The 25108-nt window shown below is 43.4% G+C and overlaps 2 protein-coding genes across 4 annotated transcripts in view; both read right to left on the reverse strand.

The window, feature by feature from the left end:
* SKIC8 (SKI8 subunit of superkiller complex) overlaps positions 1–25108 on the reverse strand; it is a 421718-nt gene that overhangs the window by 293671 nt on the left and 102939 nt on the right. The window lies entirely within an intron of this gene.
* Positions 6454–25108, reverse strand: part of CHRNA3 (cholinergic receptor nicotinic alpha 3 subunit) — a 29736-nt gene continuing 11081 nt past the window's right edge. For 2 of the 3 annotated variants that reach the window (XM_050799971.1, XM_050799974.1), the window contains 2 exons: positions 22680–23691; positions 8732–10163 (listed from right to left, as the gene is read on the reverse strand). In XM_050799971.1, the coding sequence (XP_050655928.1) occupies positions 10035–10163; positions 22680–23691 (1141 nt within the window). In that variant the 3' untranslated portion in view covers positions 8732–10034. Of the gene's footprint in view, positions 6593–8731; positions 10164–22679; positions 23692–25108 lie in introns of those variants that run through there. The other variant, XM_050799972.1, reaches the window with a different exon arrangement.

Genomic DNA, 25108 nt, shown 5'->3' on the forward strand with positions numbered 1-25108 from the left:
GGGAAGAAGTTTAATGGATTCATAGTTCAGCATGGCTGGGGAGGCTTCACAATGATGGTGGAAGGCGAAGGAGGAGCAAAGGCATGTCTTACATGGCAGCAGGCAAGAGAGCGTGTGCAGGGGAACTGCCCTTTATAAAACCCTCAGATCTCATGAGACTTATTCACTATCACAAGAACAGCACAGGAAAAACCGTCTCCCTTGATTCAGTTACCTTTCACTGGGTCCCTCCTACAACATGTGGGGATTATGGGAGCTACAATTCAAGATGAGATTTGGGTGGGGACACAGCCAAACTACATCACCTGCCCTCATGGAACTTCATTCTAGTGGGGGAAAAATAACAAGTAAGTTGTATAGTACCTTAGAAACTGATAAGCTTGGGGAAAAACACACTGGAAAAGAAGATAGGGAATATTGGGGGGGGTGTACTTATAAAAATGGTGGTCAGAGAAAACAGCATTGAGAAGACAATGTCTGAACAAAGTCTTGGCGGAGAGGAACCAAGCCATGTGTATATCCGGGGAGGAGTGTTCCAGGCAGCAGGACCTGCAAGTGCAAACGTTTCTGAGGCTGGTGTGTGCCTAGTGTGTTTAAGCAGTTGCAAAGAGGTTGGTGTGGCTAGTGGTGAGAGAACCATTGGGGAGAGGGGGTGTAGGAGATGGGGTCAGATAAGCAAGAAGAGGCTGGTGGAGTAGCAACTGCTTGTAGTCCACTGCAAGGATTCTGACTCTCTGAGGTGGAAATGGGCAAGAATGAAATGAATTTTTTTTTTTTTTGTAAATAGTCCCTTTTATATAAAGGACTTTTGTTTTTTTCTGGGCCACCATGCATATATCCTAACTGCTGTTGAATGCTTCCTTTTGTTTTCCTTTATCCCTAATTTTTATACCTACTATTTGTTTCCTAACCCCAAACTCCTGAAAGGCATATATGCTTTTCTCAGGCTGCAGCTCCTAACTTGATCACAGAATTGTAACTGCATGGAGGGTAGGGCAAGGTGTTGAAATATGCAGAATGTGCAATAAATCCAACTCCCTTTTGCATGGACCAGAACAGCCAAATTGGGTGACAATACATCTGGAAAAAAGAATGTTTCCCTTGAACCTGGGTATTAAGTGCGTGTGGCTTCAAGTACTGGATGTAGTCATTCAGTTGATGGGAGAAGAGCTGCTGAGCAGAGCCATGAACACATCTAGCTCTGGTTCTCACCTGTGTCTCACAGGGACCATGGTGAGAACCACCACACAAGGGGACAGGGTTACTGGTGCCCATAATAAGGGAGGTGTTCTCTATTCGGGGTAGAGGTGATCTCATGTCTAAAATTTCTGGTGTGACGAAAAAGTATAGTATTCACTGTTTTTGACTATTAGTTTTATTGAAATTGAGGCAGATTTCTTTGTTTTAAAGGAATGGATAGATGTAAAATTAAGATGGAACCCTGATGACTATGGTGGAATAAAAGTTATACGTGTTCCTTCAGACTCTGTCTGGACACCAGATATCGTTTTGTTTGATAAGTAAGTTGTATTCTAAGTATAGTTTCATACTTCCAAAAGAAAACATTTGTGTTTCTATTAGGCACTAATAATTTTTCTCCCTTTTGAAAATTGTTTAGGTATAAAAATCAAATGACGTGACTGTATGTATTGGGTGTGATTACATGTTTTATAGATGAGGAAACAGAGGCTTAGGGTGGTGGTTCACAGAGCTATACGTGGCAGGGTAGGGGGGTCACACCAGGGGGACTGATACTTCCATTTACCCTTTGATTTACTAGACTATATATTTGGCGGACTTCCAGATTTTTTAAATATGTTTTTTACATCGTTGAGGTCATATTTTATGTTGAATTGTACATCCTAATTGCATTTAAATACTGTATTATCATTTTCCCACAATGAAGAATGCTGGGTTAATTATTAATTCATCTTTAGAGGCATCCTACCTAGGTGTGTTTTGAGGATTTTTTTTTTTTTTTTTTTTTTAACTTAGGGGAGAGGATAATTCTGGCTACCAGTTTTATTTTTTTCTAAGACCACTCCTGGGCAAATCTGGGAATTTGTGCTTATATTAAAGCACTTTATCTAATTTGAAAGAAGGCCATTTGGCATGAGGACAGGGCAACTGCTATGCAAAAATATCTTTAATCTTTTGACACCTTTTACCTCCATGCTTCTTAAGAAGTGAACAAAGCTTGTAAGGACACATGATGCAGCTTCCTGGAGCATCATTTTATTTTCAGTAATTGGAAACATTTTTATATTAAACATGGATATATTACAGAACAGTGTGCAAAAGCCACATTAATTTGAAGACAAAGAGCAACATTTTAAAGAAATCTTACGTTGGTGGTGTGCTTTCCTGCTAGGCTTTTCTAGTATATGAATTCACTTGGTAGGAGAGCTTGAGAGGCACAGCCGCTTTTCAGGGTCATGCCCAGCTTGGTGTTGATGGTCTTTCCCCATCAAGTAAAAAATGGCCAGTATTTGTGATGAAGGAAGAAGAGCACTGTGCAGGGAGTCTAGGAATGTGGATTCAGGTTCTGGCTGTATGCGTGCCCATTGTGTAAACAGCCTGAGTCTGTTTTGTGTGTAAGGTGAGGTCTTTTCAATCATTAGAATCTCAGGCTTCTGTGAAATAGAGATTTGTCAGTTCTGGAGTAGATGCAGAAGAAGGGGTTCAGTTCTCATAGAGTTAGATATTTAAGGAATATATTCCTGGAACAGGAGTATCTGTGTAGCAGATATTCTGTGTAGCAGGTATATCTTATCTGAAGTATAGTAATTTAAAAATTATTTCATGCAATCAGTGATAGGCCTGCATTTATATTAGGCTTATATTAATACAATTCATGTGCATTGTTTAATTTCTGCATTGTTATTGTCTATGTGTGTATTTTAGTGCAGATGGACGTTTTGAAGGGACCAGTACGAAAACAGTCGTCAGGTACAATGGCACTGTCACCTGGACTCCACCAGCAAACTACAAAAGTTCCTGTACCATAGATGTCACGTTTTTCCCATTTGACCTGCAGAACTGTTCCATGAAATTTGGTTCTTGGACTTACGATGGATCACAGGTTGATATAATTCTAGAGGACCAAGATGTAGACAAGAGAGATTTTTTTGATAATGGAGAATGGGAAATTGTGAGTGCAACGGGGAGCAAAGGAAACAGAACCGACAGCTGTTGCTGGTATCCATATGTCACTTACTCATTTGTAATCAAGCGCCTGCCTCTCTTTTATACCTTGTTCCTTATAATACCCTGTATTGGGCTATCATTTTTAACTGTACTTGTCTTCTATCTTCCTTCAAATGAAGGTGAAAAGATTTGTCTCTGCACTTCAGTACTTGTGTCTTTGACTGTCTTCCTTCTGGTTATTGAAGAGATCATACCCTCGTCTTCAAAAGTCATACCTCTGATTGGAGAGTATCTGGTATTTACTATGATTTTTGTGACACTGTCAATTATGGTAACCGTCTTCGCTATCAACATTCATCATCGTTCTTCCTCAACACATAATGCCATGGCGCCTTGGGTCCGCAAGATATTTCTTCACAAGCTTCCCAAACTGCTTTGCATGAGAAGTCATGTAGATAGGTACTTCACTCAGAAGGAGGAAACTGAGAGTGGTAGTGGACCAGAATCTTCTAGAAACACATTGGAAACTGCGCTCGATTCTATTCGCTACATTACAAGACACATCATGAAGGAAAATGATGTCCGTGAGGTCTGTGATGTGTATTTACAAACGCAGATCTGCTTCCATTCTAAGTTCAGAAGTTACTTTCATTAATTTTGGCAGAGTAAACAGCATGACCCTTAAGTAAGACTAAGCATAGATTGAGGGCCAGAATGATTGACATAATTTTCTATAAAAGATCTTTACTAAGCCTTGTTTCAGTTAAAACACCTGCAAAATGGGGCATCTACACAAATCGCACTTCTCCACTTCCGCCATCAGCATCTTGGATAACTCGAAAGAAAATTTAGTGTTATATATTCTAAGGAATAATAATCCTGCCATATTTCTTGGCTCTGACATGATGAATTTTTTTAATTTCTTGGGGTGAGGGCAGAGGGTGAACTGTTTTAATTTTGTCTTTAGTAACTTTTCTAAATTGTGACAATCTGAAGGCAGAACTCGATTATAACAGTTAATGGAGTTATCAAAAGTTATTTTAGGCTGGGCACAGCGTCTTCACGCCTGTAATCCCAGCACTTTGGGAAGCTGAGGCGGGTGGATTATTTGAGGTCAGGAGTTCGAGATCAGCCTGGCCAACATGGTGAAACCCCGTCTCTACTAAAAATACAAAAATTAGCCGGGTATGGTGGCACATGCCTGTAGTCCCAGCTACTCAGGAGGCTGAGGCAGGAGAATCGCTTGAACCTGGGAGGCGGAGGTTGCAGTGAGCCGAGATCACACCATTGCACTCCAGCCTGGGCAACAGAGCAAGACTCCATCTCAAAAAAAAAAAAAAAAAAAAGTTATTATAAAGAATGAGCCTAATGTGGAATTTATAAATATAGCCAATATATTTTTCTAAAACAAATCTTTTTGTTCATTTATAAGAGAATGTTAGGGAAATTAAGAGAAGTAAGGTGTTCTTTTATGTTGTTATATATCAGAGGATTCATTGAAACTTAGTGTTTACTGTGCTTAATTTGCCTAAAATCAAAAATTTGCTTAAAACTTTTTTTATAGAAAAATTGCTCTGTCTCCTTAAGGTTAATATTTAAAATTCAAGAATTGAACATGAATACATTTTAATTTTATTAATGTGATCACATTGGCCTGCATTTTCTTTCAAAATGTGTAAGATTTCAGTTTTGTCACGGTTATTTCTTCTATTGTGTATTATTTTAAATCTATGACTATAGTAATATTTTCATAATTGAATGCACGTTAAAATTATGTGAATTATAATTTGTAGAGCTATTTTAAATGGAAAATCTTCCATCAGGTATGAGGAGACAGAATAAATCTGGCAAAATAATAGCCTTTACCCCAAAAGGGACATTTGATGTATATTTTTTTAAAACATTTTTTCATATTTGAATGATTTAATTTTAATAAGACTTTCCTTCCTTATTTATTAATTTCAATAGGTTTTTGGGGAGCATGTGTTTGGTCACATGCATAAGTTCTTTCATGCTGATTTCTGAGACTTTGGGCAACCAACATAAAAACTTTTTAATGCTTGTGGGTTTGTAAAGTATCTGTTTGGTGGTAGCATAATTAAATTAGTTTGTAAGGTTTGGAGCTATCAATGGAGTTTTCAAAAGTACATTATATTTATTAGATAATGGTTTAGACTGAGATGGAATTTAATAAATGTCTGCAAAGTATTGTGCAAAAGGGCCATGGCTCATACTACTAGGATCAGGGAGGTTGGCTTTATTTTCAGAGGAAAACTTAGAAGCAGAGGTGGCCAGGTGCGGTGGCTCATGCCCTGTAATCCCAGCACTTTGGGAGGCCAAGGCAGGTGGATCATGAGGTCAGAAGTTTGAGACCAGCCTGCCAATATGGTGAAACCCTGTCTCTACTAAAAATAGAAAAATTAGCTGGGTGTGGTGGTGTGCGCCTGTAGTCCCAGCCACTTGGGAGGCTGAAGCAGGAGAATCACTTAAACTTGGGAGGCAGAGGTTGCAGTGAGCTGAGATTGTGCCACTGCACCCCAGCCTGGGGGACGGAGTGAGACTCCGTCTCAAAATAAAAGAAGCAGAGAAGTAACAGAGTGTTTACAATGCCCTAAATTCTAAATTATCCTACACCTTGGAGGCATAGTTCCTACAGAGGAACTACATAGACACCATCCTTCATAGAGGCTCAGGGCCAGGGAAGCCCCTGGTCAAGGAAACGGCCTGGTAGAAAGGGCTGCTCAGTGGCTGGGCTCATCCTTCTCTTTCCTTGTGGTGGCTCTGAGCTGTTCAGCCAGCTCCCTACTAAAGCTGGCTCCAGGGAGGGCCGTTCTGTGCTCATGAAATTAGACTGAAGTGGTCCCTAGGAAATCCAAAAATAAATAAAGTGTGTATGTGGGGAAGATGAACAGCTTTCTAACATGTATTATTCTGAACCAACTTTTAATTTGGCATGAAATTAATCTCAGGCTAGAGTCTCTCAAAATATTAAAATAAGTAAACACTGCTGGGCAAGAATAAATAGCAAGAATAACTACATAGTAAGAATAACTTTTAGTTTATTGTAAAATATCCAAGTAGTCTATTTTAATCTATCAAAGTAAACCACTTGTAATATAAGTTGATGTGTAAATGAACATATTTTGTAGTGTCTTTTAAAGCTTATATCTATAACAGACCATCAGGCTAGTGTCTGTCCCTGAGCTGAGTATAGGGTCAGTTACTGTTTACAGGCAGCAACGGGAGGCAGAAATTGATTTGGCTTCTAACTCAGTGTGTTTGTTATATGTTAAAATATGTACACAATTTACAATTATTTAATGCATTTTTATTTTTTCATCACAGGTTGTTGAAGATTGGAAATTCATAGCCCAGGTTCTTGATCGGATGTTTCTGTGGACTTTTCTTTTCGTTTCAATTGTTGGATCTCTTGGGCTTTTTGTTCCTGTTATTTATAAATGGGCAAATATATTGATACCAGTTCATATTGGGAATGCAAATAAGTGAAGCCTCCCAAGGGACCGAAGTATACCTTTAGTTAACACACATACATCTTATGGCACTTAAAAAATTATGAAAATGTAAGTTATGTGTTAAATTTGGTGCAAGCTTTAACAGACTAACAGTTGCTAACCTCAACTTATGTTAACAGATGATCCATTTGAACAGTTGGCTGTATGACTGAAGTAGTAACTGATGAGATAACATTTGATCCTCTAAAAATAGTAGCAAAATATTATCTGAACTGTACTAGTGAAAAATCTAGTATTTGTATCCTGGCAAATAATACTAATTTATAATCCACAGTAAAGTTCATCCTTTGTGCTAGAGAATTCCAGTTGTATTTGAAGACTGATTTTAAAACTTTTCTGCATCTGGTAAAGGTATATAAACTTTCCTGTACTCACTGAGTAACAGCTAATCTTTAATATATATACTGCTATATTTAAAAAGCTGACTACTTGATATAATTACTTAATGTGATGCTTGATATAATAATTACTTAATGTGGCCGGGCACGGTGGCTCACACCTGTAATCCCAGCAGTTTGGGAGGCCAAGGCAGGCGGATCACCTGAGGTCGGGAGTTCAAGACCAGCCTGACCAACATGGAGAAACCCCGTCTCTATTAAAAATACAGAATTAGCCTGGGTGGTGGTGCACACCTGTAATCCCAGCTATTTGGGAGGCTGAGGCAGGGGAATCGCTTGAACCCGGGTGGTGGTTGCGGTGAGCTGAGATCACGCCATTGCACTCCAGCCTGGGCAACAAGAGCGAAACTCTGTCTCAAATAATGAAAACAACAACAACAACAACTTAATGTGATGCTGCTTTTTCATAACCAACGTTTTTAAAATAAATGAAAAATAGGAATTGGGAACTCCTTTAAGGCTTACTTTATTCTTTAGATGCTTAAACTTAATAATTATTGTGTTAACTATTTCTGTAGCTTACCTTCCACTGTAAAGTCATAGAGTAGACAACTCCTGTGGACACGCAGTAGCATATCCTTAACATTAATTTCAATCCTGTTGTCCACATTTCCCACAATTAATAGAACCATCTTCTATGTAAATTGTGGTAGTATCTCTTTATCCTTGATCTTAGAATAGTCAGTCCACTACAATCACATGAACCCCATTTAAAAAACATATTTAGGGCCGGGGGCAGTGGCTCACATCTGTAATCCAAGCACTTTGGGAGGCCGAGGCGGGTGGATCACTTGAGGTTAGGAGTTTGAGACTAGCCTGGCCAACATGGTGAAGCCCCGTCTCTACAAAAAATACAAAAGATTAGTTGCGCATGGTAGTAGGTGTCAGTAGTCCCAGCTACTCAAGAGGCTGAGGCAGGAGAATCGCTTGAACCTGGGAGGTGGAGGTTGCAGTGAGCCGAGACTGCACCATTGCACTCCAGCCTGGGCAACAAGAGCGAAACTCTGTCTCAAAAAATAAATAATAAAAAACACATTTAGGTCTAACTCATTCTGTGAGAAAAGTCTTCTAATATTAAAAATAGTATTCTAATTTGGTATAAGCACACTGTTATATACTTGTAATATTTCAACTTTCTCTCTTCATTGTAATTACAATAATAGAATCTTAGAGTTGCAAGGGCCTTTAGATGTAATCAATCTTAGTCTATTAGTACAGCATAAATGATTTAGTACAGTATAATGTATCAAGGATAAAACAGTTACATTTCATCTCTAAAGGTCACCACTTCAGGTGTGACCAGGTAGCAAACACTGACAAAAACCCTGCGTTCAATTTAGGACTCTTAGCTGTTGAGATCACAAACACCTCATTTATTTATAATAAGTAACCTATCTAAGTTCAAGCTAATGCTCTTTGGAAGACAGAGCAGACCCTGTCTAATTTGCATTTAATTGTAGGCAGGTGTTTAATGCCATTTAATGAGTGAAAGCCTGGTGTGATGAATTTAAACTGCCTGTTAGCTACCTTAGCTTGTTGTATACATCCCTGATCTCTCTTATACTGCCATTACTGTTACTTACGATTTTTATATATAAATAAATTTTGTTGACATCTTTCTTTTGACTTATTGAAACATGAGTCACAGCAGGCTGCAATTCTGTCCGTTTTATTTTTGCATAGGAAAAACAGCTAGTGAGACAAGATTCAAACAGTCTCTGAATCATCCGTCAGTGATGATGATCATGTTAAGATTCAGAAGTGTAGTACATGATACTCTTTCTTAACAATTTGTCTAAAGCAATGTTTCTCAACCAGGGGCAGTTTTGCTCCTAAGGGGACATTTAACAATGGAGACATTCTTGGTTATTGTAACTGGTGAAGAAGCAGGGTATGTCATTGGTATCTAGTAAGTTGAGCCCAGGGTACTGCTAAAGATCCTACAATGCATAGGATACCCCCACTCTGTCCCAACACATACTTATCCAGCCCAAAATGTCCACAGTGCTAAGGTTGAGAAACCCTGTTCTAAAGGTTCATGCTATGGTCGGAATGTGTCCTCCCCAAATTCATATGTTGAAACCTAATCCCAGTGTGATTGTCTTAGAAGGAGGGGGCCTTGGAGAGGTGATTAGGCCATGGGGGCTCTGCTCTCATGAATGGGGTTAGTGCCCTTATAAAATAGACCCCACAGAGGTAGCTAGTCCCTTCGGTCATGTGAGGAAACAGCTAGAAGGCACCGTTTGAGGAAGAGGACCCTCACCAGACACCAGATTTGCTGGTGCCTTGACCTTGGACCTCCTTCAAAACTGAGAAATAAATTTCTGTTGTTTATAATCCACCCAGTTTATGGTGTACTAAGACAGTTTATTAACAATGAATAACTAGGCATGATTTCTCATGGTATAATTTAGAATTATGCAAGAGAATTAGTTGAAGCTCTCTGAAATGGAGGCACAGCCCTTTAGACCCAATAAAGAATGAGAAATGCATGGTGAGAAATGGGTAACAGTAGGAGATTGCTGAATTAGTATAAACCTGCAAAGAGATTATGGGCTAAATAAGAAAAACCACTGGGAGATCTGCAGTGATACTGAACTGAATGACTTTTCATATTTCTCAACAGCATTTTTCTATCCAGTTTTGTCTTGAAACATTTTTACACGTATATTCCATAGCACAGCACACTACTTATCACATAGAAGAATCACATTTTGACATCTCTTTACCATGCCAAAAAGGCTAGTTAAATGTTCATTTATCCATAATAAATATTCTACTTTTTTTCGCATGATTCTTTTTTTGACAAAAACCAAGATAACTGGAAAATAAGTAAACCTCGAAATGCCAAACACAAAGCTGGTAGCTTGATAACAGAAAGTACGTTCCTACTAAGCAGCAGCCTCCTCCTGCCCTGACACAAGGAAGTCTCCCAGGCAGGCACACAGCTTGGTGCTTATGCATCTTCCCTGGCCATCAGGGGTTGCAGAAACAATCCTGCCGTCCCTAGAATGCACACCAGGGTGAAAACCCACAGAAAAATACGATCAATCACCATGGCAACATACTTCCAATCATCTTGAATCTGCAAAACAAAATGATAAAAGAGGAAAAAAACAGGGAGGGAAAGGCAAAATTAATACATTTTCAATACTGAAGATTTAATAAATACATTGCAGTAGAAGCCATTTTGTCTCTAATATGCAAGAAGCCCTTTTTTCCCCCTAATTGATGTAGTCTGAGGAAATCTACCATTCTCAAGTTTCTCTTGATGCAGGAGAGAAACAGGTGTAAAAGATTTGTCATGTTAGATCTGTTTCAAATCAGAAGTTTCCTAATATATGCATAACCTAGTTTTTCTAAATTGAATTCCAATTTTATAAAGTTAGTGAAACCAGTTTGGACTTCCACGGAAGGATTCTGGGCCTTGGTTAGAATGCCTAATATAGTCCAACATAATCTACAAGTGCTTCAAAGTACTCCTTATCCAGTTTTAGATATAAATTTCTGGCTGGGTGCAGTGGCTCACACCTGTAATCCCAGCACTTTGGGAGGCTGAGACCACTTGAGATCAGGAGTTTGAGACCAGCCTGGCCAACATGGTGAAACCCCGTCTCTACAAAAAAATTAAAAAAATGGCCAGGAGTGGTGGTGCATGCCTGTAATCCCAGCTACTTGGGAGGCAGAGGCATGAGAATTTCTTGAACCCAGGAGGCGGAGGTTGTAGTGAGCCAAGATTGCACCACTGCACTCCAGCCTGGGTAACAGAGCGAGACCCTGTCTCAAAAACAAAATAAATTTCCTTTTAACATCTGTTCCAAAAATGAGAACACACATCAGGGCAAGTCCATCCTCATCACCCTTTCCCTCCCCACTGCCCTCTCCACGATGCCCAGCTGATCAAAAGTCATTTTTAGTGTAAGGCCAAAGTATCATGGAATACTGTGCAGTTAGAGAGCAGGTTGAACATCAGAAATAATTGCTGACAATAAAGTAAAAGATGGGAGAAAAAGCAAGACCAAGTGTATATCATACAGCTTCAATTTGGGCTTGAAATAGGAAGGAAAATTGTAGGGTAATTATACTCCTAGACAACTCAGAAAGCAAAGAAGCCATAATTGAATTGAGAGAGAGAACCCATGAATCAGCTGATTTTAAAGCAATAATCAAAATAAAGAGGCAGCATGTAATTTATTAATTTAAGTATACTGAAATGGCACTGGGAGACGAAGATTTTACATCACCATTGTGAGCTTGAGTAAATGTGTCCTCTTGGTGACACTACTGTCATAGGTAAAATTAGAATTATGATGCCATATTTGCCATAAGATACTTTATTTGAATTCCTAAGACTGGTTTGTGTGTGCTTCAGATACACCTTGAGATGTGAGATTCCTACCCACCCCCTACCAGCCACGTCCTAAGGCTCTAGGAGGCCAGAGGGGTGGAAAAGCAGAGACTTGGAGACAAACTGATTAGAATCCCAGCTCTGCTCCTTTCCAGCTGTGAGAATCTGGGTAAATTCCATGACCGCTCTTAGCCTCATTTTCCTCATCTGTAAAAAGGGGATAAGAACAGTACCTCCCTCAGAAGGTTGTTTCAGAAGAGTCCTTAATGAATAGAGCCTAGTGATACTAATGTTGATTTATAAAATGACCCTTACTTAAGCCTCATCAAGAAAGATGACACTTGGGTCTTACACATGAATATAAACAGTGGTGCAAAAAGAGCTGGCTGGACAGAAATTTTTTATCTTTTTTTTTTTGAGATGGGGTCTTGCTTTGTTGCCCAGGCTGGAGTGCAGGGGTACGATGATGGCTCACTGCAGCCTCGACTTCCTGGGCTCAAGTAATCTGCACTCAGCTTCCCGAGTAGCTGGAACTACAGGTGTGTGTCACTACACACAGGTGACTTTTTTGTTTTTTGAGACGCCCAGGCTTTTGTCGCCCAGGCTGGAGTGCAATGGCATGACCTCGGCTCACTACAACCTCTGCCTCCCAGGTTCAAGTGATTCTCCTGCCTCAGCCTCCTGAGTAGCTGGGATTACAGGTGCCCACCACCATGCCCAGCTAATTTTTGTACTTTTAGTAGAGATGGGGTTTCATGTTGGCCAGGCTGGTCTCAAACTCCCAACTTCAGGTGATCCACCTGCCCCGGCCTCCCAAAGTGCTGGGATTGCAGGTGTGAGCCACCTGCAATTTTTTTTTTTTTTTTTGAGATGGAGTCTCACCCTGTCACCTAGGCTGCAGTGCAGTGGCACGATCGTGGCTCACTGCAACCTCTGCTTCCTAGGTTCAAGCAAGTCTCGTGCCTCAGCCTCCGATGAGTAGCTGAGATTACAGGCTCATGCCACCACCCCCAGGCTAATTTACTGTATTTTTAGTAGAGATGGAGTTTCACCATGTTAGCCAGGCTGGTCTTGAACTCCCAACCTCAGGTGATCTACCCGCCTCGGCCTCCCAAAGTGCTGGGATTACAGGCGTGAGTCACTGCACCTGGCCTGATTTTTAATTTTTTTGTAGAGACAGAGTTTCCCTGTGTGGCCCAGGATGGTTTTGAACTCCTGGGCTCAAGTGATCCTCCTTCCTTAGCCTCCCAAAGTGTTGGATTACAGGCATGAGTCACTGTGCTGGACTTATATCTAACTCCTAAAGTCTTTAAAGCACTTGATATTGGCTATTTTCTGATGAGTCACAGATAGATGAGTGTTAGGCAAAATGGTGAACTAGCCCAAACTGACAGCTGGCCCAGAAGCAAGAGAAGACTACTTTAAAGGCCCAGAAACTGGGAAGGTGTGGCTGGGGACTGGGGATGGCAGCCCTGGGCAGGCGGAGGGGCTTGGTGGAGGGGAGGGCTAGGGAGAGTTCTTTGTTCTCTCGCCTCTTTGCCTCTTTAGCCTGCCACTTCCAGCCCAGAGATGCAGGTTCAGGGGGTCCCTTCGCAAGCCCAGCAGAGCCTGGCTGAAGGGAAGTGCAGAGAACTGAGCTGCCCATTGACTGGTAGAACCCGAGGCTTTCCTCCTCCCCCTTGTAGCCCCCGGATTTGTTTCTCTTCTTATTGGCCTGCCTTCTCAAGAATGTTTATGGATAAATGTTGTTCTAAGGGCTCAAAAGGCCAGGTGTGGTGGATCACACCTTTAATCCTAGCACTTTGGGAGGCCAAGGCAGGAGAAATGCTTTAGTCCAGGAGCTCAAGACCAGCCTGGGCAACACAGTGAGACCCCTGCCTCTTCAAATTAAAAAAAAAAAATTAGCATTTGGGAGGCTGAGGTTAGAAGATTGCTTGAGCTTAAGATTTAGAGGCTACAGTGAGCTACGATAGCTCCACTACACTCCAAAGTGGATGACAGAGCAAGACCTCAAAACAAAAACAAAAACAAAAACAAAAAAACAAGAAGGCTAAAAATTTTATTGCAGCCTCACTTTTATTTATTTATTTATTTTGGTAGAGATAGGTTTTCCCCATGTTGCTCAGGCTGGTCTTGAACTCCTGGGCTCAAGTGATCTACCCATCTCAGCCTCCCAAAGTGCTAGGATTACAGGCATGAGCCACGGTGCCCATCCCCTTTTATTTTATTATTTATTATCTTTTAAGACATGAGGTCTCATTATATTGCCCAGGCTGGTCTCTAGCTCCTGGCCTCAAGCAATCTTCCTGCTTTGGCCTTGCAAAGTGCTGGGATTACAGGTGTGAGCCACTGTGCCTGGCCATTGCCTCACTTCAGAGAGAGTAGCTGGATACAAAACTCTTCAGCTAAGACTGAAGTTCCACACATCAAGGACCAAACAGCTTCAGTCCAGCAGGAGGTACTTGGAGGAGATCAGGGTCAGGCAGATAATGAGACATTCTTTGAGGGACAAGGTCATCTGGAGGGGATGACCTTGAAAGGTGATCTAGCAGAGTTTGTGGCTGTGTGGACCCTCAACATTCTGAAAGCCTGGATTTCAGCCCCTTCCCAAACACAATTCAGAAAGGATGACTGACACCCCCAGGAAAAGTGAGTTTACAGGCCCCAAATATACCAACTCAATTATTTGAAAGAAAATTCATAGATTTCAAATAAACATGAGATAAGGGACCATTGGAAACTAAGGAACCTGCAGTTTTACAGAAGAACCAAGTGGAAATAACAGGTGTGAGAAACAGAAAAGTTACAAATCAAGAACTCAGGGGATGGGGTAAGTGGCAGGATAGATGCCACTCAGGAAAGAAGCAGAGAGGTGGGAGGAGAGACTGTGGAAAGCTCCTGGGAGCAGCCAGAAGTAATGACGAGATGGGAAGCGTACAGCATAAGAGATGGGGAGGCTGGACGCCGACATGTCGCTGCAACAGGAGCTCAGGAAAAGAGAAACGGAAGGGGTGGGAAGGAGTCTTTACAGAAATCAGAAGCTGGAATCTCTCAGAATTAAAGACAGCAACTTCAGAATGAACTGGCTCATAACCAGTGCCAAGCAGAGTAGGAGAGACCCTACCCAGACACATTCTCTACAAATTCTAATAGCTCCTAGGCAGAATCCAGTATTCACAAAGGACCAACACTCAGACTCACTTAAAACTTTTTTTTTTCTTTTTTTTTTTGAGACAGAGTCTTGGTCTTGTCACTTGGGAGTGCAATGGCACAATCTTGGCTCGCTGCAACCTCCACCTCCTGGATTCAAGTGATTCTCCTGCCTCAGCCTCCCGAGTAGCTGGGATTACAGGTGCCCGCCATCATGCCCAGCTAAATTTTTTATTTTTAGTTGAGATGAGGTTTCACCATGTTGGCCAGGCAGGTCTCGAACTCCTGATCTTAGGCGATTGGCCTCCCAAAGTGCTGGGATTACAGGCATGAGCCACCGCGCCCGATCCACTTAAAACTTTTCAAAAGTGACACAGGTGAAAAAGACCGTGGAGCAATATTTAAGTATTATGGAAGAGAATTTCAACCCTAGCTGAAGTATCCAACCTTAGCTGAAGAGTTCTGTAGCCAGCTAAACTCCCTCTTTAAAGTGAGGCTATAATAAATTTTTTAGCCTGCCAGGCCCCAGAAGGTTTACCCTTAAACACTCTTGAGAAGGCATGCCTGTAAGAGAAGGAATTGGCTGGGCATGGTGGCTCACACCTGTAATCTCAGCACTTTGGAAGTCTGAGGCAGGAGGATCACTTGATCACAGGAGTTCAAGACCAGCCTGAGCAATATAGTGAGATCCCATCTCTACAAAAAATTAAAAAATTAGCCAGACATGGTGGCATCCACCTGTAGTCCCAGCCACGTGGAAGGCTGAGGTGGGAGGATCACTTGAACCCAGGAGGTTGAGGCTGTAGTGAGCCGTGATCGTGCCACTGTACTCCAATGTGGGAGACAGAGCAAGACACCGTTTCAAAGAATTTTTTTTTTTTTAAAGAAGAGAAATAAATCCAGGGGGACACCATGCAATGTATGTGAAGGATAAGTAAACTTGGCAAAGTTCATTGTAGACTAAAAAAAGGAATGGCAAAAATGAAAATGTACATTCATAAAAATCCAGAACTAGGAATAACTGGGGTGGCTAAAGGCAGTTCCCTTTATTCTATGGGAAGGTAAGAGGGGAAGGAGAGTGGATGGGTGTAAGATACAGATATTGAGACATATAAGAGACTGATCGAGATGGAAAGGGAACTGGGGGATGGGTTTAAATCAGTTAGGAATAGCTACAGGAGAATAAATATAAAACACACGTGGGCCGGGCGCGGTGGCTCACACCTGTAATCCCAGCACTTTGGGAGGCCGAGGCGGGCGGATCACGAGGTCGGGAGATTGAGACCATCCTGGCTAACATGGTGAAACCCCTTCTCTACTAAAAATACAAAAAATTAGCCGGGCGTGGTGGCGGCGCCTGTAATCCCAGCTACTGGGAGGCTGAGGCAGGAGAATGGTGTGAACCCGGGAGGCGGAGCTTGCAGTGAGCCGAGATCACTCCACTGCACTCCAGCCTGGGCGACAGAGCGAGACTCCGTCTCAAAAAAAAAAAAAAAAAAAAAAAAAAACAAAAAAAACAAAAACACGTGGCACATTACCTGTTCGATATCAAAAAAAGAGTAAATAGAAAATGTGACATAACAAATGTAATCCTGATAAAGCAGTAATTACAACACATGCAAATTAATAAACAATTGATCAAAGGCCAGGCTCCAACTGGAATGAATGAAATTATATCTATACCTATATCTTTCTCTACCAAATAGAAAAAAAAAGTCTCAGAATTATCAGCTCAAAATATCATAGCTGGGTTGCTCACGTCCATAATCCCAACACTTTGGTAGGCCGAGGAGGGCGATCACTTGAGGTCAGGAGTTTGAGACCAGCCTGGCCAACATGGTGAAACCCTGTCTCTACTAAAAATACAAAAAGTATCCAGGCATGGTGGCTTGTGTCTGTGGTCCCAGCTACTCAGGAGGCTGAGGCAGGAGAATCGCTTAAGCCCAGGAGGTGGAGATAGCAGTGAATAGAGATCATGCCACTGCAACCTGGCCTGGGGGACAGAGTGAGACTCTGTCTCAAAAAAAACAGAATCCTGGCTGGGATCGGTGGCCCCTCTAAGATCTAGAAAGCAACTCCTACAGTATGCCAATCACTGAGGGATCAGCCATCAAAACAACTGTCAACAAAGAGTGCTTCCATGCTACCACAAACCAGCTCCCTAACTAGTTTTCTAATTTGATAATCCAATCCTAGTCCTAACTCTAAAATTAGAGTATTATTGCTAATTAAATTCCTTACTAATAAGACCAAGTACGAGCCTATGGGGATGACCAATGTGAACTTTTTTTTTTTTTTTGCAGAGGTAGCTGAGGTTTTATTTTTTTTGGGGAAAAAAAAAGCAATTGAATTGTTTTGTAGCTGGAGGCATGGGCAAGAGGGGTGCCTAGGCAGTGAACTCCCCTGAGGGTGGGCTGAGGGCTGGGGGAAGCCTCAGGTGGGTCTTCCGTTCCCTGTGCCCCCCTGCACATGGGCCTCCCTCCCAGGCTCTGGGGCAGCCACAGGAAGGGCAGGCTGGGAGGGGCTGCTGTGGCTGTTCACTTCGCAGGGTGTCAGAGGACTTGGACACCAGCTTCCCATGGTCTTGATCTTCTTCACAAGAAGAAGTTGACCGTGACAGCACTGATGCCTCCCATACTGCTGGTCCCGCTACAGCCTCCGCCCAGGCCACCCCAGAAACTGCTGCTGCCCACGGGAAAAACTCGAAGAGCTGATGTGGGCACTGGGCCCACTTGTGTAGGAGCGGCTGCTGAAGGCCTGGGGGGCAGAGGTGGACACCTTGTAGGACGTCTGGGTCACCCTGATGGACATGGTGGAGGCAGGCAGGCTGAACCAGGCGGAGATTCAAGAAGGAGCAGAGAAGCTGCTTCTTGGTGTGAACAATTTTTTAAAAAAGAACAGCCAGGGAAGGCTGGACACTTCCCCTACCTTAGGAGCCTGTGAATGTGTCCAGGGATCAGCATTCACAGGCTCACAGCACCCTCAGGAGATGGCTCTGGGAAAACAGCCTAGGCTTCAGTCTAGGCTCCTTAGAACCAAGGACAGTTAAAACCAGCCAAGCTGGAGCCAGAGATGTAGGAAATTAAAATATCTCTGAAAAATTCTGTGTAAATAGCAGAGTGTCAGTCACTCAGGGAAAGAAGGAATCCTTCAGACAGCTCGACTTTCTCCTCCAAGCACTGAGTTGGCACCTTTCCTCTAACACTCGCTACTTTCTCATAGACAATCTGGTGGCTTGCTGGCCAGATTTCTGCCTTCTCTGAAAAAAACAGGAAGATCTAGCAATAATGGGCTCACAAGCCCATGTGGAGACATGACCAGAGGTGAGCAGTGGCTGCCTCTTGAGACGGACCATGTGTCACTAGTTTGCCACAGACCCCACCACTCCCTATCGTTGCATTCAGGCCATTTCACCAATCTACCTGCCTTGTATTTAAGTTTGTGACCTCCCTTTTAATTACAAGTTTTTTATATGTCTGTCTCCATGCCTTAGGCCCTTCTAAAACTCTAACACCTTGTATGGTATCTAATAAATAAGTTTTAGAATAAAAGTAATTTCTAATAGCCTGACAAAAGCTAGAGTATAGGTACTTAGATCTCGACCTTTAGTAAAGAAATAATTATTTTTAAAGTGGGTAAAGAAGATGTCTGCAAAAGTTATCAGTATTAGACAAATAGATTTTCACTGATCATTTACTTTTTTTTGTTGTTGTTTTTTTTTTTTTTTTTTTTTTGAGACGGAGTCTCGCTCTGCCGCCCAGGCTGGAGTGCAGTGGCCGGATCTCAGCTCACTGCAAGCTCCGCCTCCTGGGTTTACACCATTCTCCTGCCTCAGCCTCCCGAGTCACTGGGACTACAGGTGCCCGCCACCTCGCCCGGATAGTTTTTTGTATTTTTTTAGTAGAGACGGGGTTTCACCGTGTTAGCCAGGATGGTCTCGATCTCCTGACCTTGTGATCTGCCCGTCTCGGCCTCCCAAAGTGCTGGGATTACAGGCTTGAGCCACCGCACCCAGCCTTTTTTTTTTTTTTTTTTTTTTTTTTGATATGGAGTTTTGCTCTTGTTGCCCAGGCTGGAGTGCAATGGCGCTCAATCTTGGCTCACTGCAACCTCTGCCTCCTGGGTTCAAGTGATTCTCCTGCCTCAGCCTCCCAAGTAGCTGGGATTATAGGCATGCGCCACTATGCCCAGCTAATTTTGTATTTTTAGTAAAGATGGGGGTTTCTCCGTGTTGGTCAGGCTGGTCTCCAACTCCCGACCTCAGGTGATCCACCCGCCTCGGCCTCCCAAAGTGCTGGGATTACAGGCATGAGCCACTGCGCCCGGCCCTGTTCATTTGTTCACTTCTAATTACTCATGGTGTCCAACAACTGCTTCAACTGAATTTAAAGGAGTGCCTGACTCTTCCGCTAAATTACTGGGATCAGCTGGAGGTTTTGCACCATTATGGTCAGAAGACATACTCATAGTTGCTCAGATGGGTGGGGGTGAGGGGATGAGGGCAGCTGTGGCTATCTCCCTCCTGTCCCATCCACTTTGGTATGCCACTCACAGCTGAAGAGGCTCCAGACATACCTTATCAATATTAATTACCTACAGTGGGTCAAGAGATGAAGTTATCTGGTAATTACCTCTTTGCTGATAAACAACTTAAGGCAGATCCACTTAATTTTAAAGCAGAACTTCTCATAAAGTCATTAAGTGTGGTCCTGGTAACCTTGGTGGTATACAGTCATGGAATGACCAGGCACATGACATTATTTACAGTAAGTCTTTCCTATTCTTATTACTTGACATAAGTTCTCAGTTCTTAAGTTCAAGCATTAGATTTTTGGAGAAAACAGAACTAAGTTCACTCAATTAAAAAAATGGGCTGGGCATGGTGGCTCATGTCTGTAATAACCCCAGCACTTTGGGAGGCCGAGGTGAGTGGATCATCTGAGGTAACGAGTTTGAGACCAGCCTGACCAACATAGTGAAACCCCGCCTCTGCTAAAAATACGAAATTGGCTAGGTGTGGTGGCATATGCCTGTAACCCCAGCTACTTGGGAGGCTGAGGCAGGCGAATCACTTGAACCAAGGAGGCAGAGGTTGCAGTGAACTGAGATCACACCATTGCATTCCAGCCTGGGCAACAAGAGTGAAACTCCATCTAAAATAATAATAATAATAATAATAATAATAATAATAATAATAATACAAATTAAAAAATGGGCAAGAACTGGGTGTGGTAGCAACTGTAGTCCCAGCATGCAACTTGGGAGGCTGATGCAGGAGAATCGTTTGAGCCTGGGAGTTTTGAGACCAGCTAGGGCAACATAGCAACGCCCCATCTCAAAAAAACGGGCAAAAGAATGTGAATAGATACTTCACTAAAGAAGATATCCAAATGACCAATAAGTATATGACAAAGAGCCCTAATAATTACTCAATGAGAAAATGCTAATTAAATCCGCAGTAAAATGCCACATCACACACGTTAGTGAGGGTGTGAAGCAAATGGAACGCTGAAACATCGCTAGGGAAGTGTCAAATGATTCCATCACTCTGGAAACCTTACAGTATGCACTGAAGTTAAAGACATCTCTCCACTGATCCAGCAATTCCACCGCTAGGTATACATCCAGGAGAAATAAGCGCACACGTTCACCAAAAGACATAAATATTTGTAGCAGTTGTATTCATAGTAGCCTCAAATTGGAAATAACCAAATGTCCAACAAATGTAAAACAAACAGAAGGCAGTATTATAGTCATATTATGGAATATTACACACTAATAAGAAAGAAACAGCAACAAAGATAAACCTCAAAGACATTATGTTGAATGAAAGGAGTCAGACATGAGAGAGTTTATACTATGTGATTCCATTTATATGAAACTCAAGAATAGGTAAAACTGGCCGGGCATGGTGGCTAACACCTGTAATCCCAGCACTTTGGGAGGCCAAGGCAGGTGGATCACCTGAGGTCGGGAGTTCGAGACAAGTCTGGCCAACATGGCGAAATCCCGTCTCTACTAAAATACAAAAAATTAGCCAGGCATGGTAGCAGGCAGGCAGGCACCTGTAGTCCCAGCCACTCTGGAGGCTGAGGCATGTGAATCACTTGAACCTGGGAAGCAGAGGTTGCTTGCAGTGAGCAGAGATTGTACCACTGCACTTTAGCCTGGGTGACAGAGCAAGACTCCATCTCAAAAAAAAACAAAAACAACAACAACAAAAAAGGTAAAACGAATCAATTATCAAATAAATCAGTATAATGGTTATTTTTAAAAAATTAATTAATTTAAGAAAGGACTTCACTCTGTCACCCAGGCTGGAGTGCAGTGGCATGATCATGGCTCATTGCAGCCTATACGTCCTGGGCTCCAGTGATCCTCTCACCTCAGCCTCCTGAGTAGCTAGGACAACAGGCACATGCCACCATGCCTGGCTAATTTTTGTATTTCTGTTAGAGACAGGGTTTCGCTATGTTTCCCAGGCTGGTCTCAAACTCCTGATCTCAAGCCATCCACCTGCCTCAGCTGCCTAAAGTGCTAGGATTACAGGTGAGAGCCACTGCGCCTAAGCCAGGATGGTGGGTATCAAGCAGGGAAGGAGACACTGACTGGCAAAGGCATTGGGGAACTTTCTGGGGCACTGGGAGTGTTCTATATCTTTACCTGGATCTTGGTTACATGGTTCTATACATGATGTAAACATTCATTGACATGTACATTGAAGAGGTGTGCACTTTACTCCACATAAATTCTTCCTCAATGAGAACACATATATAATTAGAAAGTAAAAATAAAGGCCAGGTGCAGTGGCTCACACCTGTAGTCCCAGCATTTTGGGAGACTGAGGTGAGCAGATAGTTTGAGTCGAGGAGTCTGAAACCAGCCTGGACAACATGACAAAACTCCATTGCTACAAAAAAATGTCAAAAATTGCCTGGCGCAGTGGCTCACACCTGTAATCCCAGCACTTTGGGAGGCTGAGGCGGGCGGATCACAAGGTCAGGAGATCGGGACCATCCTGGCTAACACGGTGAAACCCCATCTCTACTAAAAATACAAAAAATTAGCCAGGTGTGGTGGCAGGCACCTATAGTCCCAGCTGCTGGGGAGGCTGAGGCAGAAGAATGGCAGGAACCTGGGAGGCAGAGCTTGCAGTGAGCCGAGATTGCACCACTGAACTCCAGCCCAGGTGACAGAGCGAGACTCCGTCTCAAAAAAAAAAAAAAAAAAAAAAAAAAAAAGTAAAAAAGTAGGGCATGATGGCAGGGCACCTGCAGTTCAAGCTACTCAGGAAACTGAGATGGGAGAATCGCTTGAGCCAGGAGGCAGAAGTTGCAGTGAGCCAAGATTGAGCCACTGTACTCCAGCCTGGGCGACAGAGCAGGACCCTGTCTCAAAAAAATAATTAAAAATAAAGTAAAAATAAAAATATAGGCCGGGCGCGGTGGCTCAAGCCTGTAATCCCAGCACTTTGGGAGGCCGAGACGGGCGGATCATGAGGTCAGAAGATCGAGACCATCCTGGCTAACACGGTGAAACCCCGTCTCTACTAAAAAATACAAAAAACTAGCCGGGCGAGGTGGCGGGCGCCTGTAGTCCCAGCTACTCGGGAGGCTGAGGCAGGAGAATGGTCTAAACCCGGGAGGCGGAGCTTGCAGTGAGCTGAGATCCGGCCACTGCACCCCAGCCTGGGCGACAGAGCAAGACTCTGTCTCAAAAAAAAAAAAAATAAAAAAAAAAAATAAAAATCTAACCTCAGTTAACCAATACCAACTGGAGATCATCTGGCCCCATGCCCTTTTCTAGCCTACATCCTAATCTACTCTATTGGCATCAAGTGTTTTCATGGTCCAGCCTGCTGGCAGCCTGGTGGCTAGCTTCTGGGTACCACATACTACATGCTTGATCATCCCATTTTACAGACGAGAAAACATGCTCCAAGAGGTGAGGTAACATACCCTAGGACATATAACTGGTCTTAACACAGGCCACTGACTCCAGAGTGTAATTTCTTAACCCCTACCCTATGCCTTGCCCCACGAGGAATCCGTAAATGTTTGTTGAATGAATGAATGATCAATATAATAAGAGCCATATCCTTACCTCTTTGGCTTCATTTTGTGCTTTCATATTTTCAGCAATATACTTGACACTTTGGATGGCTTCTTTGATTTCTGGTGACAAAGCAGAGAGGGACAGCACAGCATCAACAGATTCAGAACTAGAGCTTCTTGTGAGGTTAGCACTGAAATTGGAGATTTTTATCCTGCGGTGGTGGCAGTAACCACACATCCTGTCCTGGCAGGGGTAGCCCTCCTTGCAGCCTTTGGACTCTGCACGGCTGAAGCAATTCAGATTTGAGAGCTCGGCACCAGAGAGGGGCCTTGGCTTCTGAGCGTTGCCCTCGTTGCTTGTTGGCCTGGTCATGAACATGACCCTGGGGAGCAGGTTCAAGAATACAGTCTTCACCCATGAGGGCATTGTGTGTGTAGTCGGGGTTCTGTAGTGCACGTTGAGCACGAAGACAGTGATGACGATGGACAGGGTTACGAAAATCATGGTGAACAGGAGGTACTCTCCAATCAGGGGGATGACTAGCGAGGTGGAAGGGATGGTCTCAGTGATCACCAGGAGAAACACTGTCAGGGAAAGGAGGACGGAAATGCACAGGGTCACCTTTTCACCACAGTCGGAGGGCAGGTAGAAGACGAGCACAGTGAGGAAGGAGATGAGCAGGCAGGGGATGATGAGGTTGATGGTGTAGAACAAGGGCAGGCGCCGGATGTACAGCGAGTATGTGATGTCGGGGTAGATCTCCTCGCAGCAGTTGTACTTGATGTCATGTTTGTAGCCCGGGGCTTTGATGATGGCCCACTCGCCGCTCTCCCAGTAGTCCTTGAGGTTCATGGAGGAGCCGATCAGGACCAGATCGATTTTCGCCTTGTCGTAGGACCAGGAACCGAACTTCATGGTGCAGTTTTGGTAATCAAACGGGAAGTAGGTAACGTCAATTTTGCAGGAGCTCTTAAAGATGGCAGGAGGCATCCAAGTCACCTCCCCAGTGTACTTGAGTAAGGCTTTGGTCTTGTCATCCACCTGGAAATCCCCAACAGCACTGCAAAGACAGATGGGGGGCACAGTAACACATGGTCATTAACACTGGGTCATATAGTGGTCATCTCGACCAGCTTCTCACAGTAATGATTTGGAAGGCAGCGGAAGATGAGAGCTGAAAGTGCCATAAAGTCACCCGATTCCCAGCCCCATTTACCCACGGGGATACTGAGGCCCAAGATCCCTCCCCAACAACAATCTGAGATGTTGAACACCCCTCAGGGCATGCCACCAGTTCATCCCACAACACAGGTCCCAAACTGATAGACTCCCAAATGCCTGGATTGTTCCCCCTTTAATTAAAGAAATGGGAGGAAGGTCATCCTCCTGGAGCCAGGTGCTGAAGCAGCCTTTGGGATTATTTGCCACCCAGGGTCCCTGAGGCTTGGCCCTCTCAGTCTGCACTGGGAGCTGGAAGGGGCCGCAGAGACCACACAGGGGAATCTACCCCCATTAAACAGAACCTCATCAGATGGGTTTATTTCCAAACCCTATCTCTGGATCCTGATTCGACCATTCCCTGTACCCTCCTCACCCCCATTCTTCCCAGTACTGTTGTATAATAATCATGTTTTTGCTTCCTTGTCTTTTGAATTCAGCATAACAGATTTCTTCACTTTCTGTGTCTCTATCTGTCCCCATTTTCTCCCCATGTTTCTTCTCCCTTCCTTTTCACTATGTACATCCTGACTTCATTTTCACACAGAAATATGGTTTTCTTTTCTTTTGTTTTTGAGCAGGCTAGCATGCAGTAGCTCACTACAATCTCTGTCTCCCAGGGTTCAAGTGAGTCTCCTGCCCCAGCCTCCTGAGTAGCTGGAATTACAGGCATGTGCCACAACACCTGGCTACTTTTTGTATTTTTAGTAGGGATGGAGTTTTGCCATGTTGGCTGGGCTGGTCTCAAACTCCTGACCTCAAGGGATCCACCCACCTCGGCCTCCCAAAGTGCTGAGAATACAGGCTTCAGCCACTGCCTGGCCTTAGAAATGTACATTTTTCTAGGAATAGTCTTGTTGGTTTGTTTGACAGAAAATCAGCTGATGATCCCTGTTGAGTCTTGCATTGGGCATTCCGTCCATGAAGGCCAGATGGTCCATCTGAGAGCAAGGCCGGTTGCTTCCACAATGGCCCTGCCCAGGAAGGTTCTTAAAAATTCCTCAGATCCGCCCTGTTAAGTTTCTTAGCCTTGTGAAGGCATTTACATCCTTCAAAGGGAGCAACCGCCACACGCCTTTGCCTTGTAAACAAAGAGCTGAAAAACCTACACATCTAGCGATATCTTTGTGCTGCTGTAACGGGATGAGAACCTGTGAAAACAGAAGGGGAATGTTCTGGTGCGTGTCCTTCTTCCTTGCCAGTTTCTCCTGGGTCTCGGCTGAGGAGGATAATCATTACCCATGAAGGTTAAATGCCAA

Source organism: Macaca thibetana, chromosome 7 (assembly GCF_024542745.1).
Source record: "Macaca thibetana thibetana isolate TM-01 chromosome 7, ASM2454274v1, whole genome shotgun sequence".
In the NCBI taxonomy this organism is placed as follows: domain Eukaryota; kingdom Metazoa; phylum Chordata; class Mammalia; order Primates; family Cercopithecidae; genus Macaca; species Macaca thibetana.